This window comes from Psammomys obesus, unplaced genomic scaffold, assembly GCF_907164565.1.
Source record: "Psammomys obesus unplaced genomic scaffold, mPsaObe1.curated_primary_1811, whole genome shotgun sequence".
Classification (NCBI taxonomy): Eukaryota; Metazoa; Chordata; class Mammalia; order Rodentia; family Muridae; genus Psammomys; species Psammomys obesus.
Window position 1 is genome coordinate 10,121,075 of NW_026596057.1, and position 18,692 is coordinate 10,139,766.

At 43.7% G+C, this 18,692-nt stretch overlaps 1 protein-coding gene across 2 annotated transcripts in view; it reads right to left on the reverse strand.

Annotated features, from left to right (window-relative positions):
* Positions 1–15,047: 15,047 nt before the first annotated feature.
* The window catches only part of Tnr (tenascin R), a 343,283-nt gene continuing 339,638 nt past the window's right edge, over positions 15,048–18,692 (reverse strand). For both annotated transcript variants that reach the window (XM_055624653.1, XM_055624654.1), the window contains 2 exons: positions 17,613–17,776; positions 15,048–16,934 (listed from right to left, as the gene is read on the reverse strand). In XM_055624653.1, the coding sequence (XP_055480628.1) occupies positions 16,815–16,934; positions 17,613–17,776 (284 nt within the window). In that variant the 3' untranslated portion in view covers positions 15,048–16,814. The remainder of the gene's footprint in view (positions 16,935–17,612; positions 17,777–18,692) is intronic.

Sequence of the window (18,692 nt, forward strand, 5' to 3'; positions counted from 1 at the left end):
GGCCTGACTCTGCTGAGACATGGGGGAATCGGGATAACTTTATAAATGGAGGCTCTTAAACATCTGGTCACATTTTTATAGAAGAGAGACTGAGACTCAAAGTTTATGTGTGTGTGTGTGGGGGGACGATCAGGATGGTACTCTCTGTTACTTGAGTAATACAGAGCTAACTCTAGACAGCCCTCCCCCAACACACCAGAAATCCGAAGCTCCTCAGAAACCTGCCAGAACCCCTTCCCTAGAAGTTATAGGTTGTGCTAAAGAAGCACACACTTTTTAATAGGTTCCTAATGCTGGAACCTATCAGGCCTTTTGACCTGTGTCTCCTCCTGTGAATTTTCGTAAATGCAGAGTCATCTCTTAGGATGACTCACTTCTCATCTCCCCCACTTCCTCCTCTCTTACCTCCCCTTTTTATTGTCCTCAAGGAATTATCAGCTGACTACTGACAGTAAGCATTTGCTTTAAGCAATTAAGTTGCTTTGGGGAACTATGTTAGTGAAGTTTCTGACCATCACACTACTGTGACAATGAGAGGGTATTTAAGGCTGATTTTCTCAGCTCATGATGATGATTGATGATGATGATGATGATGATGATGATGATGATATCTTCTAATTTTTACCGAATCATCACATTCTCTGTTATAATAAATGATTTTTGCAAAGTACTTCCTATATATTGCAAAGCTTACCTCCCTTAAAAGTCTTCGAAGTGTGGGATGCTTGTCTTTATTCATTTTACAGAGAAGGATACTGCATTTCAGAGGATCAAGAGGACCCACCCTGAGCACACTACCAGTCTGAGGCAGCAGTGTTTAGCCAGAGGCTTTTTGACCTTAAGTCCAATGCTCTTTCCTCTGATGCTGAGAAAATCTCAAGCTGAATATTTCCTGAATGTTTTAGAAATCTACCTTTTTTTTTTTTTTTTTTTTTAGCGCAGTTAAAGTTGTTCAGTGTCTTTCAGAAATCTAAGAAACAATTGATTCAATGCTGTTCACGTAGACTTTTCTTCAATTGACATGGAGTTCTAGGCTAAATATTGAGATTAGAAGAGGAAAAATCCAAGCTCTCCCTTCACAGTGCTCACACATGAGGGAAATTTTCTCCTCAGTAATGTCTCCCCAACCCTTTCCCAATGCCCTTGAGCCCTTTAGAAAGAGAATAAACCATTTCTTTCACTAAGCTGGAGGTTTTGCCTCTTCAGATGGGCTTGATCTTGAAAGAGGAAAAAAAATGGTTCTTGAAATCTGGAAATGGGCCTCAGCCAGACCCTGACAGGAGAGGGCCGCTTCAGTGGTTGTCCAAGATCCTGTGGCAACTGAGAGTGGGGTGAGAGAGCATACACATCTCCCATAGCACAAACATGTGAACCCCCAGTTTTCTGTGCCTTGAGCTCTGTGGTTACACACACCCCAGCAGGCAGAGACACCATCAAATTCTCTTGGAATCTAGGCCTGTCTGTGTAATTAAGAGAAACAAATGACCCCCTGGCACATCAATTGTCCCCCAGTCACATAAAACCTTCACATCTAGCTCAACATCGTGAAGAGCTGCCAAAGCTAGGCATCACAGAGCAGACCTGTAATCCCAGCTGTGGTAGAGGTAGGAGGATCATGAGTTCAAAGCCAGCCTTGTGTACATACATATAGGCTAAGCCTTGTGGGACCTTTTATGAAAACATAAATAGGTAATAGGTAGGTAGATAGATAGATAGATAAGAAAGAGAAGGAGAAAAAGAAAGAAAGAAAGAAAAAAAAAACCATGTGAGTTACCAAGTACCCCTGAAGGTATGGCTGGATCAATAGGAAAGAAAATATCTTACATTTTAGAAAAATCTGCAAATGAAAATGGTGCTCCTGTTTCTCAGTGACCCACAGTCCTTGCTTAGAGGCTAAGTTGGGAAAGGAGATTAGCACTGGGGGAAGTCTCTGCCTGAGGCTCAGGGGCAGTGAATTTTTTGCACGGTCAGTGACTTTATTTCCCCCCTTTGATCCATCTTCATTCTTGGGACACAATGAACAGTTTTCCTAGGCTGCTGGCCTGGGAAATACTTTCCTTTCGTTTTCACCATAGCACCATTTCTAGGAATGTTACTGAGATGTGGATCCCTCTCCAGGCATGGTACTGACATGGATAATGTCTGTGGAACCTTCCTGGCTCAGCTGAGCAGAATCTTCACCTAGGCTCCATTCTTAAGTAAAATTTGTAAAGATTTTAAAGAAGAAAAACAATCTTCCCATCTAATTTTAGTGCTGAAGTTACCATTTATTTTCTTCTTTTAAAGAAATGGAACATTGGAGATTGTCAGGTGTTTGGGGACCTCAAACAATCTCTATCATTTATTGCTGCACATTAGGTAAAGCCACAGAGCCAGAGGTCTAATTTACAAGTGACTCTTGGCTTGAAACCCAGATGACGAAGTCAGGAAAACCATGATAAATCGAAGGAGTCTAAGTCAAACCCACTCTGTAGGCACTAGTTTCCAGAGTCTGTTCCCAGCCCTGAAATCTAATCTTGACCCATAAAAATACCCAGTGTAATTCCCCCAAAAAAGGGAGTAAAATCAACTAAATAAAACACAGCTATATACTTTTCAAACATTTATAAGCTATATAAAACAAATTTAATAGAAAACTGTAACGACCTTCCATTGGGGGATGTCTTTTGTGTTTTGAGCTGAAATAGACTGGCTGATGTTTTCTGACATGTTGCTTCCATAGAGTCTGGAATGAAGGTTTTGTTGTTGTTGTTGTTGTTAAATTTTGCCCTTATCATGTCTCTCAGAAGAAGGTAATCTGAGGATATTTTGGCCATGGCAAATTTTGTTGTTACTGCTTAGTGGGATGGTGATGGTCTTGTTGGAAGTTGGTGAGTAGGTGCTTGGGATACTGCTAAGCATCTTATAATGTACAGGACAGTTTCCCATGATCATATATATATATATGTATGTATAATCCAAATGTCAGCACTGTCTTATTGAATACCTGGACATTTTAAACTGAGTTATTATTTCAATCTGGGTTTTTTTTTGGGGGGGGGTTAGTGGTGGAGGGGGTGTGTGTCTTGAAAATACATCTACTCAAATATTCCAGATTTTAAATGACCTGTGATGGGGTCTGGAAATGGGATAGGGGAGCAGAAGTAGCTCTATGTGGACTTCCATAACAACTCTTCCTGGCAACAGGCCCACCCAGTTGCCTTTAAAAACCTGGATTGCCATTGTTGCCAAGAGTGTCAGCACAGCTGCTCTGCGAGTTTTATTTAAGTCGCAAAAAGTGGGCATGTGGGCCCCAAATCAAGCAAGGTACTGCCCGAATCTATACCCAATACCCACATTGCTTCCCAGTTTTAACTTTTTCTTTCGTCTTTTTATCTTAACATTTCCTGTACAGCTAGCAAATTGAATTTTCAAAATTGCTACTATATTGCTGGTAATTTCCATTGTTTCCCAGAAGCCTCTACAGAGCTGATTGTCACCAAGAACAGACCCAAAGACTTTATGCAGCTAAGAAGGGACACTCAGCAGTAATCTCTGATGACAGCATTTTTTATTTAAAGCTTTAAAAGCCATCAACAATAACAAAGTGCCATCGCCTTTCAGGAAGCTTCCTCTTTCCCCTCAGGAGGATGTGGGAGTAATCATCCTTTGAGAAGGTTCTGTTGGCTCACAGAGACAAGGAGTCCCTTAATTGCCACTTTTCTTAGTGTTTGAAATGTTTGAAATGTGTCTGAGTTTTAAAAAGAAATTTCAATATTGAAATGACAACGCTTTTCCTAATTAGTTAAGTTCTTGTGCTTCGTCTCTCTTTCCAGTTCCTCATGAACACATAAACATACGTTTGGAAAATTTCCTCTATTTTATTTGACAAGCTTTGATCAAGAGGACTTACATATGTGTGTGGAATATCTGGATTGGAAAGAAGGGATTTCAGTAAAAATGAGCAGAAAAGGGAAGTGGCAAAAAGAATAAAAGTTCGACCTACAAACCAATCTGCTAAAACTTTAGTCTGTACTTTGACATCCTCATCAGAGGGACATCTATGGGAAAGGAGCCATTCCTGTGTGTTTTACCACCTGCTAGTAGTGTGATGTTTACTAGCTTGACCATACCAAGCAGGTTAAACCTTATTTCCACATGCGTGTCTGTGAGGGTACTACTGCAGAACACAGACATGGATTGGCAGGTTGGGTAAGCTTGTTTCCAGGGTGGGTACCATCTCATCAGTTGAGGAGAGGAATGGGACAGAAAAGCCGCAGAAGGACTTTACCTCCTTTCATTCCCTGCTTGTCTGCTGAGTTGAGACCTTCCTGCCCTTATACTGATATTGTCATTGGCTTTCTTGGTTCTTTGGCCTTTAGGCTTGAACTAAATTACACCCCTGGATTTCCCGAGTTTCCAGCCTATAGATGGCAGATCATGAGGCTTCTTAACGTTCATTGTCACACAGGCCAATTTTTGTCTGTTTGCCAGTCTGTCTGTCTGTCTGTCTGTTGTCTTTCATCATCACCAGAATCTATTTCTCGTTAGTTTTGTTTCTCAGGAGAACTCTAACTGGTACCAAAGTTGATACATTTAATATGGACTTGGTATATGGTGAGGGGATAAATAAAATACTGCCTCTTCACTGGAAAAAGGAAAGAGAGTGTGAGACACACAGAGACACACACACAGAGAAAGATAGAGACATAGAGACAGACAGACAGACAGACAGACACACACACACACACACACACACACACACACACACGGGGGGGAGAATCTCTTCAAGAAGGTAGGAATGGGAGGCCTCTTAAAGTCACGAGGAAGTCTCTATTGTTTAAAACATGGTTTATTTTTGAGTGTGTGTGTGTGTGTGTGTGCTTGTGTGTGGATACATGTGTGCCTCTCTAGCCCATTATCTCCATCTGTTTAACTAAGTCAGCATTGGGTTTGCTGTGTAATAGGCATTCATTGAATGTGGATGGTAAGATGAGTAAAAAAGAACAAGAGACATGTTTATGTCTATGTTTAAGAGTGCAGCACATATTCATTTTATAATTCCTCACAAACCTAGGCAATGGGGCACATTCTACATATTACAGGAAAAGAGGCAGGCCTAGAGGCCTCTCATTTTGTGAAGATATCTTATTGCTGACTGGCAGAACGACCACTGCTGAAGCACAGGTCCCCAGGGCCACTCGGGGCATTATGGGAGAGAAGATGCTACAGGGTAATTGCACTGATTACTAATGCTGTGAACATTTCTCTCGCTTAATAATCCACTTTTAATTTTACCCGTGGCACTTTGTAGTTCCCACAACACAGCAATAATTAAATCTGTGTTCAGATGGTTGTAAATGTACCCAGAGGTCTTAAGCAATGGGTGAATTATACCCATTTAAGTTAGAACATAATGCTAGCTTTCAGCCCTCTCAGAATAAATACTAATTACTGGCGTTCCTTTAAGTTCCACTAGATCCCTTTAGATTCTACTGTTTCCAGACAGCAAGAGAGATGAAATCCAGATGGCAGTCTTTCATCTCAGTGTTATAGCAATCACTCCTCCTGTATGAAATTCTGAGTCCTGAGGATCCAGTAGTTTATTCAAAACAGGGCCAGAAACTGTGAGTGTTTTAAAAGGCCTTCTTTGAATGACATACCAGAATTTGGGTGGGGGGAGGGGAAGTGGTGTTGAGGAAATGAGGAAGTCGGACACAGAGAAAGGGCTAAGAAAGTGCTGCTACCCCAAATCTTCTGTTCACATGAGGCTCTTTCAGCAGGCTCAGAGGATGGCTCAAAGGTGTGAAGAAGCCTGTTGTCACTAGGGGAAAAAAAGTGGACACAGTAAATCCTTTTCATGGCTTATTTTCTAGAATGTAACTTAATCCCTTTTTTTCAAATACTCACTCTTTCTCCATTTTAACAAGGGACATGAAAATTTGCTCTTCCTTGGTTTGGGGGTTTCACAATGCTTGGCCCATGCTGTGGCCTCCTGCTCTCTCACATAGTTCCAGGGAGTCAGCAAACATTCACACTGAGCTTCTTCTGGCTTAGTATCTATACACTGCCTCATGCCTGCCCCTTGGTATTTTCCTCCTTTGATGAGTTGCATTATCATGGGACCTGGCTGCTTTGCCCTCCCCTAGCCAGGCTTCTGAAAATCTCCTTCCCAAAGTTTGGCTATGAGTCTCAGCCTCTGCTTTGATACCTCCATCAGCAGAGTGTTTCAGAGGCCTTCTGTGGTAGGCTCCTGTCCTGTTCCCTGTCTTATCCTATTTCTGATGTCTACCATGTTTGCCCTTCTGAATGAGGATTGAGCATCTTCTCTAGTGTTTTTCTTGTTGTTTAGATTCTTTAGGAGTATAGATTTTAGTATGTTTATCCTATATTATATGGCTAATATCCACTTATGAGTGAGTATAGACCATGTGTGTCTCACTCAAGATGATCTTTTCTAGTTCCCACCATTTGGCTGCAAAGTTCATGATTTCCTTGTTTTTGATAACTGAGTAGTGTTCCATTGTTTAAATGTACCACAATCTGTGTATCCATTCCTCCATTGAGGGACATCTAGGTTTTTTCCAGCTTCTGGCTATTACAAATATAGCTGCTATGAACATGGTTGACAAATGTCCTTGTTGTATAGTTGAGGATATAGGAGAGTGCAGGGAATCCTATGAAAGCAGGGGGAAATAGAAAAAAAACTGAAGGGGACAGGAGGTCCAAAAGGAGTTTAACAGAGCCATAAAAGCTGAGCCCTGAGGGCCCTGAAGAAAATAATACCCCAACCAAGGACAATGCATGGAGAGGACCTAAAATCCCAGCTCAGATGTAGCCCATAGACTCAGTCATCAAGTGGGGTCCCTAGTAAGGGGAGCAGGGGCTTTCTCTGGCATGAACTCAGTGGTAGGCTCTCTGATCACCTCCCCCTGGGGTGGGGGGAGTGCAGCCTTGCCAGTCCACAGAGGAAGACAATGCAATCAGTCCTGATGAGACTTGATAGGCTAGGGTCAAAGGGGAAGAGGACCTCCCCTACCAGTGAACTAGGGGAGGAGCATACGGGGAGAAGAGAGAGGAGGGTGGGATTGGGAGGAGATGAGGGAGGGGGCCACAGCTGGGATACAAATTGAATTATTTGTAATAAATGTATACTTTAAAAAATTTTCCTTCCCTCTTAGAGGGGGCAGGGCTCTTTTGATTTACTGCATTTAGTGCAATCCAATGGTCAATGACCTTGAGACTTGGTAACTTTGTGGAACCAAACAGGATGAGCTTCTCTCTTGTCATCCTCTTCTTGGGGCTATTCTCTAAGCTGGGGTCCTGCCTAGTATCAAGAGGTTAGAGTTGATCTTATACTGTACATTGACAGAACAATAAGGGGAGAAGACTTTCATGGGAGATCAAATTGAAGCAGAGTCAGCCACCAGACCCACCTTTAGAATGGCTGGTGCTAAGTTGGCTGAACTAGTTCCAAACTGGAGTGATAAGGCCTGGCCAGGGCAGGGCTCTGACTACCAGAAGGCAGGCAGGGTTAGAAAGCTGGGTCTGTCAAATAGTCTCAGTCAGTACCCATAGGTGGTGCCAGAGATTTGTAGATGTGGTTGCCACTGGGCACATCCCTGGGTGGATGGAGCCAACCAAGAAGCAGGAGAGTGGCAGGGAGGCAGACTAGGCTACAGTATGGTGGTTGATCCTGGACACCAAACCATAAATAAGACCAGAGCCTGCCACTCAATAACAAAGAGTGAGATGAAGAATTCCGAGGAGGTGGAGAGAGCAGGTGAGAAAGGGGAAAGGATGCAAAGAAAGAAGGAAGGAGGTACAATAGAGTGGAAGGATGGGGGGACGCGAGATGGCAAGGCTGTAATGGCAGAATAGGAACAGAGTGGACCTGGGACACAGAAGAGGGAGCAGGGACAGCAGGAGCAAGGACAGCTCACTTGAAAGGGTGAGGCAGAGGAAACATGAGGGTGGATGTGAGCTGGTAACTGCTGAAGAGAGAGGACCCAGAGAAAGCAGGACTAAGAGGCACACCCCCACAATTCCCCCAAAGGATGGAGAAGACACGTACCTTTCCTTCAGGATCTTTTATTAACGTATAGAAAATGTGTTTAAAAAAGGAACTATACAGAGGCTAAAAGCAACCGGGACTAAAAATACTAGTTAACAATGGTTAACAAGCAGATTCCAGTCTTTGAGCTACAGTGCCATGAAAGGATGGGGCAAGCTGGCTCTCCCTCTTCCTTCCTCTCTAGCTTTTTATCTTTGTTCATGAGTGTGCATCACCTGACAAGCTTATACCATATACACATTCTCTTTGTTTTCTTTCTTTCTTTTGGCCTTTCTTTTAAGCAAGAGCCTTTTCAAGAACAGTGTAGCTACAAAGTCAGTAAATTGGTCTTTGTTATTTTTACCTGAAAAGGCTATTAAAAGGTTAAAACCACAAATTCAAATTCAGAGGGATTGGAGGATTTGGTGCTTATGCTTTCTCAGGATGACAACTGAGAGACCACCAGGATGAGTTTCATCTGCTTGGAGCCCCAGGTAGTAAAACCCCTCAGAGTCACAGTGACTTGTTTTGGGCACCTGGGAATTCCTATAGGCTTGAGGGTACTTGGGGTTAGAATAAGTGTGTGTGTGTGTGTGTGTGTGTGTGTATGTGTGTGTGTTTGTGTGTATAGATATAGGAGGGAAGAGCATGTATGTGTTAGGAGAGGCAGGAGGAAATTGACCCTTACATATTCTAACCCTTTTTGTGACTCCCTGCAGTGGCCCTAGGCCCTGGAGGGAAACAGTGTGAAAAGGAGCCAGAATAGGAGTACTCTGCTGGAGGACATTTCTGCAGGTGCTGCACTGCTTGCTGTATTTAATGTATATTGGATGTGCTGCCCAGGAGCCCCCACTCTAAGGGGACCTGAATTCCCTCTTGAGGAGACCTAGTCCTTTTAACATAAACTTTCAAGGAGGCGAAAGTGATTCATTATTAGAGTTTTGCCTGATTTTTCTGATATCTTTCTAAATTTTCCAAAGTAGCCAAGTTAGTCGGGATTGTAGCAGGCTTCTGATTCACAGGGGTTAGAGACAGGTAAGGAGCTGGAGGAAGAAATGAGGGAACAAACACACAGAACTTCTCCCCTGTCTTACGTCCTCTGATGTGTTCTTTCAGGAAACTTGGTAAGTCTGGAAGGGGGTTGTATGAAATTTCCCCCGCACCCTGCTGATTTTAGCCCAGAAATTCATAGAATGTTTGCATTTGCTGCTGTTTCTAGTTATTTAAACACACTCATAACCCTTCCTTTGTAAATTCTTACCCTAGAACTTACACTGTATTTATCCTGTGGTTTCTCCTTCCTTGATCCTGGTTCTGTCTCTTGCTCTAGTTTGAGAAGGGGTCTAAGTTAGAAAAGACAGAGGCTACTGTGTAGTTCCGGGACTGGGTGGGAAACTACACTTGTGCTCTGGCCCTGTCTTCAAAACTCTAGGCAGGATTGAGAGAGAGAGAGAGAGAGAGAGAGAGAGAGAGAGAGAGAATTGCTTCTAGGCTTTCATTTCTGACAGTTGGGGTCTCCTGGAGTTTTGTAGCAGGAAAACCAAACAAACACACAAACAAGAATTGCCATTTGTTAAGAGGAAAAGAAGAGAATGATGGAGTTTGAAATGTTGTCATGAGAATATTAGTGAGATTCAAGATGGTGGCTGCCTAGTCAATGTGACAGTGGCTTTGCAAACTGGAAAAACCAAGGACGCTTATATTAGATAGAGATGACGGTATTCCTCAGAAACTGTGATTTCAGACGGGCTACTAACAATCCCATGCGTCCATTTCCCTCTTCTGTAAAATGGTTAAAACTTACTCTAGATTGTGGTGAGGAGTCAATAAAGTAATTGATATGAAGTGCAAAGCCCTTTGCAGAATCTGATCAATAGGTATACATTAAGTACTAATTCTTTTCAGTCTCTATCAAAAGAGAGACAAAATTAAAAAAAACAAAAACCAAAAAGCAATTGTATCAGGCCTGCCCCCATTTCTATGTCTAATTGGCTAGGTGAACTAGGGCAAGCTGCCTGCCTATTTTGGCCTTGCTTTTCTTGAGTATGACATGAGAGAGTCATGTAGATGATCTCCAGAATTTCCTTTGGCTCAGAAAGAGTGCTTTTAAATATTTGCCTAGGAGACAGGTTTGAGCATAACAGTGTTTAACAACAAATTGTTTAAAGGCTACAGCTTTCTCTGTGGGTTGTAAAACCACTGACAAGAAGAAAAGAATTCTTATCCATGTGTCTATTCCCCTCCCCCCCTCCCCCTGCAACACTAACCCTGGGCCCTGGTGTGGCTCAGGCTTCCCGAGTATAGTGCAGAACACCAGAGACCCTTGTATTTTCTCTCCATGGTAGCAACTAACCAATGACTGTACTCTGGAGAGTGTCCATTCTGGGGCTTTGTGAGGATTAAATATTCCTAAATTAGAAATTGAGCTTTAGCCCAGCATCACAGCTCAGATAGAAGATGTTCTATTAAGTTAATAGAGATCTTCCCAACCAGCGCCAGTGGTGTTGAACAGACGCTCTGCAATAGGCTTCTTAAACTATGGGAGGAGGGAGGATTTCTTATTTGGAAACAAAGTAACACTATCCAAAGACTGCGAGGTTTGCCAAGGACATTTGGTCAACAAAGTGCAATGAAGTCATGTTTCAGGCAAGGAGTGACCCTGGAAAAATAAATCGGACATGCCTGAGATGAGCAATTAGGCTGTGCTAGCTGGGAAAAGAAAAGTGAGGTTGAGGCAAGCAAGACTGGTTGAGCAGCAAAAGCAGCCCTTCTGCTTCTTGCTTCTTGCTTCTGTGCAGTGAGGCTGCCAATTTGAGAAGCCGATGCTGCTGCCTTTACTGTGGGCCACTCACGCGGTTTCTGTTTCCACTGTGGGGCCATCTCTAAAGTTTGCTTTCATGTTGTAAGACTCCATCAGCTTCTTTTATTTAACTTGCATTTTTTTCTTCTTCTAAGCTATTTTATCAGAGCCTGAAGAAGACATAAATGGCTTAACTAAATCCATTGTGGATTTAGTTAGGATGAACCAAAGCCAGTCTTTCAAAGGGACCCTAGTTTGCACCGAACACACACAGCCTCTGAAAACAGGAGCCTCCCCTGATCCTGGTGACATCTCTTCCTACCAGAGTTGATTTCCTTACTTAATTTGAGTAGTTTTCATTTGTTCTGTGAGTTCTCATTTTCCCTGGCAGTGCCGAAATGCTGCAATATTATCAGGAGTAATACATATGGGAGAGGTGGGCTATGGAAGAAGCAAAGGCTTAGAGAAGCAGTTAGTCAAAGAACTTACAAAATTTGTTCTGAAGACCCAGCAGTACAAGAAAGAGAAGCTACCAGCCACATCCTAGAAGCCAGCTCTGTCCCCCTTTTCCAGAGGAGGGAACCTTTGCTGTTTTGTTATCTGAATGGAAGCAGACCACCCAGGGAGAATGGATGAGTAGTTGAACCCCAGACCTTAATGATCCACCTCAGTCTCTGGAAATTCCAAGCATCTTTGTGTAGCCTGGGAAAGTTTGAGGTGAGCAAAGCATTATCTCGCCTCCTCTAGGTCTGAAATTGAATTATTTGAGTCTTTCAGAGTCTCCTTATGGACATTTCAGAGTAGTCAGTAGGATGCAAGTAGAGGTGGAAAATGATCTCCCATCTCCCTCTTAAGAGAGAAAGAAAAGCAACCAAGGGACTATATTGAATAGGAGTTTGGTGATTAGAAAGCAAGGGTTAGTTAGAAAAGCATGTCTTTCCAGGAAGTGCCTCCATCCTTCTGGAGATCCTGGGTGAAGGCAAAAGAAAAGTCCATGCCTCAGGAGCATTTTCAAATGTAGTCACTGACTGCCCCTTTTCAACCCCTTGGCTTGGTGCATCTACTGTTCTCATAGGTCCCAATTTTTCTCTCTTTAGAGAAAAGGACAAAAGGAACTCATCAAACCTTTCTCAATGGATTCTTTGAAAAAGCTCTTTGAAAAGATTCTGTAATGACCTCTTGTCTTGAAATCTATAGCTCTGTCCTGATACTAGATTTTAAAGGTAAAAATGTGTTTAGGATAGTTTGTTTAGGCATCGAGCTTGCTGGCAAGGCAGCCTTGACACTCTGGAATGAAAATTTGCCTAGTAGTTTTCTATCTACTAGGGGCTGCTTGGCTCCTCAGTGGAAGGCAGTGGGATATTAGGAGTGGGGTCTCACCTCTTTAAAGAGAGGGTATTGGTAGCTAGGAGAAGGGAACATTTAAATATCTGTGGAAGTTTGCTCCACATTTTTCTACTGTTGTGTTGCTGTTCTTTTACAAATCTGTTTCCTGTATAAATGGGTTCTGGGTCTTGGTTTGATTTGAGTTTTCCGGAACCAGAACTACGCTGCCTCCTGCCGCACTTCTAACACACAGTTCAGTGTACATCTGGCAGCTATGAGTGCCCCCCTGTGCCTCTTACCTATAAGAGTCCCCCTTTACCCATAAGTCTGAAGGCCAACACTTTCTGCAACATTGTCATCCCTAACAAACAGTCTTCACAACTGATCCCTTTCATCTTCTAGATGTAGCCCTGCGAAAATGTTTAATTCAATATGGACACAATCTTTCTATGACAGGGCAGGCAAAGAGGAAGAGGGTACTCGCTCTCCATTCTAGGCAGCGAATCCATGGCAGTCTCTAGTGAATGGCGGTTGCTGTTTTGTGATTGTTGTCATTGTTGCTTGAATTTTCTTGTAAGTGTACTTTCTGACGTGTCTTCAGGACCGGGCTCACTGCCAGTCATTCTGAGTCTCTTATGGGAAACTTGGGTGATTCGGATGGGTGCTGAGCATCGATGCTTGCCTCCTCAGGGACAAAACCAGGCACGGGAAGGAGCAGATAAAAAGGAATCAGTTAAGAAGCCCAGTGAAGAAGTTAAGTCAGTGACGTTGAGGAACTGTGAGCCAAGCTTGCCAAGGATGGGAAGAGAGTGGAATGCACAGTCTCTTCAAAACATAAGAGTTTGGGGAGACTTGTTGCACTTAACGAAAGGGACCTATAGACACTTTTACAGAAGGTTGGATGAGCTGATCTTTGAAGTCTCTTCCTTACTTTAAGATTTCTTTAAATGAAGCTCGGTGACGCTGCCGATACTATTTATAAAAATGTTCCACAGGATAAAATAGTCCCAATGAAAGGCAGATTTGGATCTCCATTAATGTTCCTTGATTTTTTTTTTTTTTTTCCTGGAACAGATGACTTGCAATTTTGTTCCATTTCAGCTCCCTTGATGAGGTGGGCTGTCTAGGCACACCCACGTCTTTGGCTCTGCTTTCACGGACATAATGGCTTCAGCTTCTTTTGGCATTTTTTTTTCCTGCAAGAGCATGTGTGTGTGCGTGTGTGCGTGTGTGCATGTATGTGTAGGGGAAGAATTTTGAATTGGTCTCCTTCCTCCCTTCTTTCCCTCCTTCCCCCATCTCCTTCACAAGAATTCTGATTTTTCTTTAATTGCTATGGCTCCACAAGGCCAACTTTGATTCTGCTTTTCCTATCATAGACTCACATTATTGGCTGTTAAGACTGAAGGGCCATTAGAAATCCTTATGGTCTAAACTCCTGTTCAATGGGTAAGGAAACTGAAGTCAAGAGATGGGAACAAACCCATCAGGGGCTTATAGCTGGCAGAAGTGGCCCTATATCACCCACTGAGCGTGCTCACCTTCAATTCTGCATGATTGGCCTATGTATAGTTAAACCTCATATAACGTATAGGCTTCTCTTTCTTCTTCCTTCTCTTAAAGATGTTTGAAGTCCATGTGGGATTAAGAAATGAAAACTCTCAGCATCTTCTTTGATACTCTTCTGGGTAGAGTCTTTCAGAGGCCCTCTGTGATAGGCTCCTGTCCTGTTCCCTGTTTTCTTCCTCTTCCAATATCCATCCCACTTGCCTTTCTGAATGAGTATTGATCATCTTACCCAGGGTCCTCTTCCTTGCTTAGCTTCTTTAAGTATACAGATTTTAGTATATTTATCATATGTGTCTAATATCCACTTGTAAGTGAGTATATACACCATGTGTGTCTTTCTGCTTCTGGGATACCTCACTCAGGATGATCTTTTCTAGTTCCTACCACTTGCCTGCAAATTTCATAATTTCCTTGTTTTTAATTGCTGAGTAGTATTCCATTGTGTAAATGTACCACAATTTCTGTATCCATTCCTCAGTTGAGGGACATCTGAGTTGTTTCCAGGTTCTGGCTATTATGAATAAAGCTGCTAGGAACATGGTTGAGCAAATGTCCTTGTAGTATAGTTGAGCATCCTTTGGATATATGCCTAGGAGTGGTACAGCTGGATCTTGAGGTAGCACTATTCCTAATTTTCTGAGGAAGTGCCAGACTGGTTTCCAGAGTGGTTGTACAAGATGCTGAGACTCATAGCCAAACTTTGGGCAGAATGCAGAGAATCTTATGAAAGAGGGAGGAGATAGAAAGACCTGGAGAGGACAGAAGCTCCAGAAGGAAAGCAACAGAACCAAAAATTCTGGGTCCAGGGGTCTTTTTTGAGACTGATACTCCAACCAAGGACCATGCATAGAGATAACCTAGAACCCCTGCACAGATGTAGCCCATGGCATTTCAGTCTCCAAGTGTGTTCCCTAGTAAGAGGAACAGGGGCTGTCTCTGACATGAACTCTGTGGCCTGCTCTTTGATCACCTCCCCCTGAGGGGGGGGGGTGCAGTGGGCAGCCTTACCAGGCCACAGAGGAAGACAATGCAGCCAGTCCTGATGAGACCTGATAGGCTACAGTCAGAGGGAAGGGGAAGAGGACCTCCCCTATCAGTGGACTGGGGGAGGGGCATGGATGAGTAGAGGGAGGGAGGGCAGGATTGGGAGGGGCTGAAGGAGGGGCCTACAGCTGGGATACAAAGTGAATAAATTGTAATAAATAAAAAATAAATTAAAAAAGAAAAATATTTTCCTATCATACAAAATATGTCACGAAAATGCCTATCAACCTTTTGAAAATATAGTTTTCTTTCCTTTGTAAGAAGGGAATGTTTGTTTTTACTTTATTTGTGTTAAAAATAAATTAAGCCCTAATTGAAAAATTAAAAAAAAAAAGAAATGAAAACTCCACCTGTACTTTTCAGCCTTGAGTATGCCAATGAGTCTGAATCACAAAGATGGAGAAGACTACAGAAAATAGCAAGCTAACTCCACTGTCAGTCACAATGGCCTGTGGTCGTCAGCCCAAGAGGATTGGTGCTTCTGGTTCAAAGTTTGGTTAGACAGTGGCTGTTTCTATTACAGGATATCAGCTCATCCAGTAACTAGTTGGCAAAGGTACAAGATGCCCCAGATGGTAGCCATGGGTCCTACAGCAGACATACTGGGGCCTCAGGGAAGAGTGAGGACAGGGAGAAAGTGGCTGAGAGACTTGGCACAACTTGGGCAGATGCTGCAGGGAAGACGGGCTGGTTTTTGATTTGAGGAGAGGCTAAAAGTCATGGCGTCTGCAGCCTCTAGCTCTCCAGGGCTTAAAAATCAAATCATGTAGGGGTGGAGAGTTTGCTCCTCTCACCTTTGGAGTTCTAAATGCAATTTCCTCTGGTACTTTTCATTTTTCTTCTCAAAGCAGAATAAAAAAGGGAGGTGGAAAATGTTTCTCATGATCTCACCTCATTGAAGGGGTCACTTCTGTTTACCACAGGATCAAAACAAGCAAATGAACAACCAGAGCAAACATTCTATCTCTCCCCAGGGTTATCAGTTGGAGTGGGGGTGGGATTATCCAATTTATTCCACTGATTCTTATTAAGCCACTTGCACTGAGTATAGCCTGGCCAGGGAAAGAACGAGAGACCTTCACCTATGACATTAGGGGGAGGAATCAACACTAAATCAGATCATAAATGCAAAAGGCAGCACTAAACAAGGGCAGTTTCCAATGGGAACTACAGATTTCCTGCTAGGTGCTCTGATTTCTGCTCCTATCCTTTCTCAGTGCCAGATGCAAATATGCTAGAAACAAAACCCTTTTCCCAGTCTCACCACCGAAGAAAGTTATTCCACGACAGTGGTTTATGACACATGGGCCGGGTGGTGGTGGTGGTGGTGGTGGGGGCAGGGGCTGGGCACATCTATTGTATGACCCAGGTCAGAAGCAGGCAGCTTTGGTAACCAGGTTGGTAGGTCTATATGATCTAGGGGATAGAATTAAGGATGGGTGTGGCTGGAAGGGAGGCCACGCCTCCTGAGAGTTAAGTGTCAGAATGTGAGACTCTTCTGCCCATTTCAATGAACTGTTGCGTGAGGCTGTGGTGGGTGTCTTCCCTCTTAAGAGCTGATTGGCCAAGCTTTCTTGTTGAAGCTTTTCTTGGCTGGTGTGGTCACCTAACCACGGTCAGCTGTGACCAGTTCACTATTAGTTAGAAGTTGGAAGATTTTTTTTTTCAGAAGGAGGGCAGAGAAAGATGCGCGCGTGCGTGTGTGGTGTGTGTGTGTGTGTGTGTGTGTGTGTGTGCATCGCCATAACAATCTGTACTTTGTGGCCTGTTTCTGAATTGTACATTAAACTCCCCAGTTTCCTCCTCTGTGAGAAAGGTGGGGGTGATAAAGGAGTGGTTAGCAGGGAGCATGTAGCCCGAGGGAAGGGCTCCAAGGCAGCAGAAACTATGAGCAGATGGTACCTAACTGATCCCTGCTTCCTTCAGATACTCTGAATATACTGTGAAGCACATTATGGTTGCCCCTCCCCCCTTGTCTCATATTATAAAATACAAACAAATGACAGAAAAAGATCGTTTGGCTGGCGGCTGGCTGCCTAGTGCTCAGAATTTCAAGGCTCGCCGTTTCCTCCCGGCTGTGAGACGGTGATTGTAGGGCCTCATCTTCATTTCTACAAAGGGGATGGAGAATTCATGGCCTTTCCAGTGGTACCAGTTGATCCCCTAAGTGTGAGAAAGAGGAACATGTCAGATCGCCCTTCCCCCTCAGCAGAGCACCCTACTGGATTGAGAGATCCACTTATGAACTTAACTGTTCTCACTCAGTTAACAAGCAGCTTATGACAGAGTTCCCAGTATGATGGAGTGAGCTGGGTCTCTTTCCAGCTTCCCCTTTACATAGGCCTCGGTCTTTATAAAAAAGCAAGTCATGAGTCATTTCTTATTGCCAGTTTTGTGTTTTTGCCTTCAGGAGGTTCTCATATTCGGGGACTATAGTGAATGCCCAAATCCCAACTAGGTGGAAGCATTTTGAACAGTGGAATTGTGAACAGCTCATTCATGATCCAGAGACTCGGGTGGTTTCCAGTGGGGTGGGTGAAACAACTTCTGGGGTTTGCCAGAGCATGTTCCAGCTGCTCCTCTGTCACCTAGCCCAGACTGTGGGCCTGCAGTCTCTTGGGGGATTACTTAGGTTTCTGATTTCTTCCTTTCTGTTAGAGTGCCATCAAGCCTACAGCCTATGATGAATTGATGAGTTCCTCCTACTACGAGCCCCTTGCATGGTCTTTTCCCAGTCTCAGAGTATTCCTTTTTAAAGGGGAAACATTGTTGAAAGGTAGAACTGAAGGCCTGAGTCCTGGACTCTCCCACCACTCTGACCACAGCCAGACTGTGGCTTACCTGACTGTGCCTGGACTCCCCATACTTCCCATTGAGGTTGGTCCGGTGGCAGTTCTTATACCACCAAGCACCCTTGTAGGACATGGCACAGTTGGTGACTGCAACATCATTGTCTCTGTCCTCAGTGGAGAAAGGGCGTCCCTGGTGATAGCTGAGGGAGTCTCCTGCAAATACAAAAATGAAAACAAAAACATTCAGGAGGCTGTTCCATTTGTTGTGGAACCCTGGCTACCTCCCCGTTCCTTCTGATCCACAGCATGACTCTGCTGAGTTTTCCCTCTACATTACCTTATGGGGCGGGGGTGGGCCAGGGGTAACAGTTTCCATGTTTCCCACTCTAATCACCACTGAGCTTTTTTTGCTGAGAACTTTACCCAGAAAGCTCCATCTTAACACCTCTGTCTATTTCCTCTAGGCCTTTCTAGGACACAGAACACTCATGATTCCATTGTGACCCTTGGGGACAGCAAGGAGCCATAATGACTGGGATCATTCTGGCTCTCCACTGTGTAAGTTCATCCTGGATTTCCCCTGTGCTAGCTGGCCCTGATTAGACTGCACCCAATACCCAACATTGAGAACTTGCTTCCGCCCATGAAGAAGAAAAACAGCAGCCAGAGTTCCAATCTACCAGAAACAGAGTGACAGGAATGTCACAACCATGCCAAAGGAGGAGTCGGTAGGAACTGGGCTGTGTTTTAGGGAGAAGCAGGCTTAGAGAAGGAGAACACCTCCATGGTTCATGTGAGGAGCTACTGAAAGGAAGGAACACATAAATAAACTTTTCGGGGAAGTGTGAGGATAAATACAGAGTGACTGTAAAGAGGAAAATTTTTTAGCTAAATAGGAAAAGAGAAATTACCTGATACTACCAGCTAGGCTGTCTAACTCAGTGGTAAGATTTCCTTTCTCACAGACAAGTGGGAACTGCTGTTCTCTTGTCAGGGATGTTATGAAGTGGCTCAGGTGAACTCAGTGTTCCAGGTGAGAGGTGGGACCATCATTCACTTACAATGATTGTGAAGCCTTTGGCAGTATTTGTGGCTAGAGGTGCTGGGCAGGGAACTCCAATTATATATT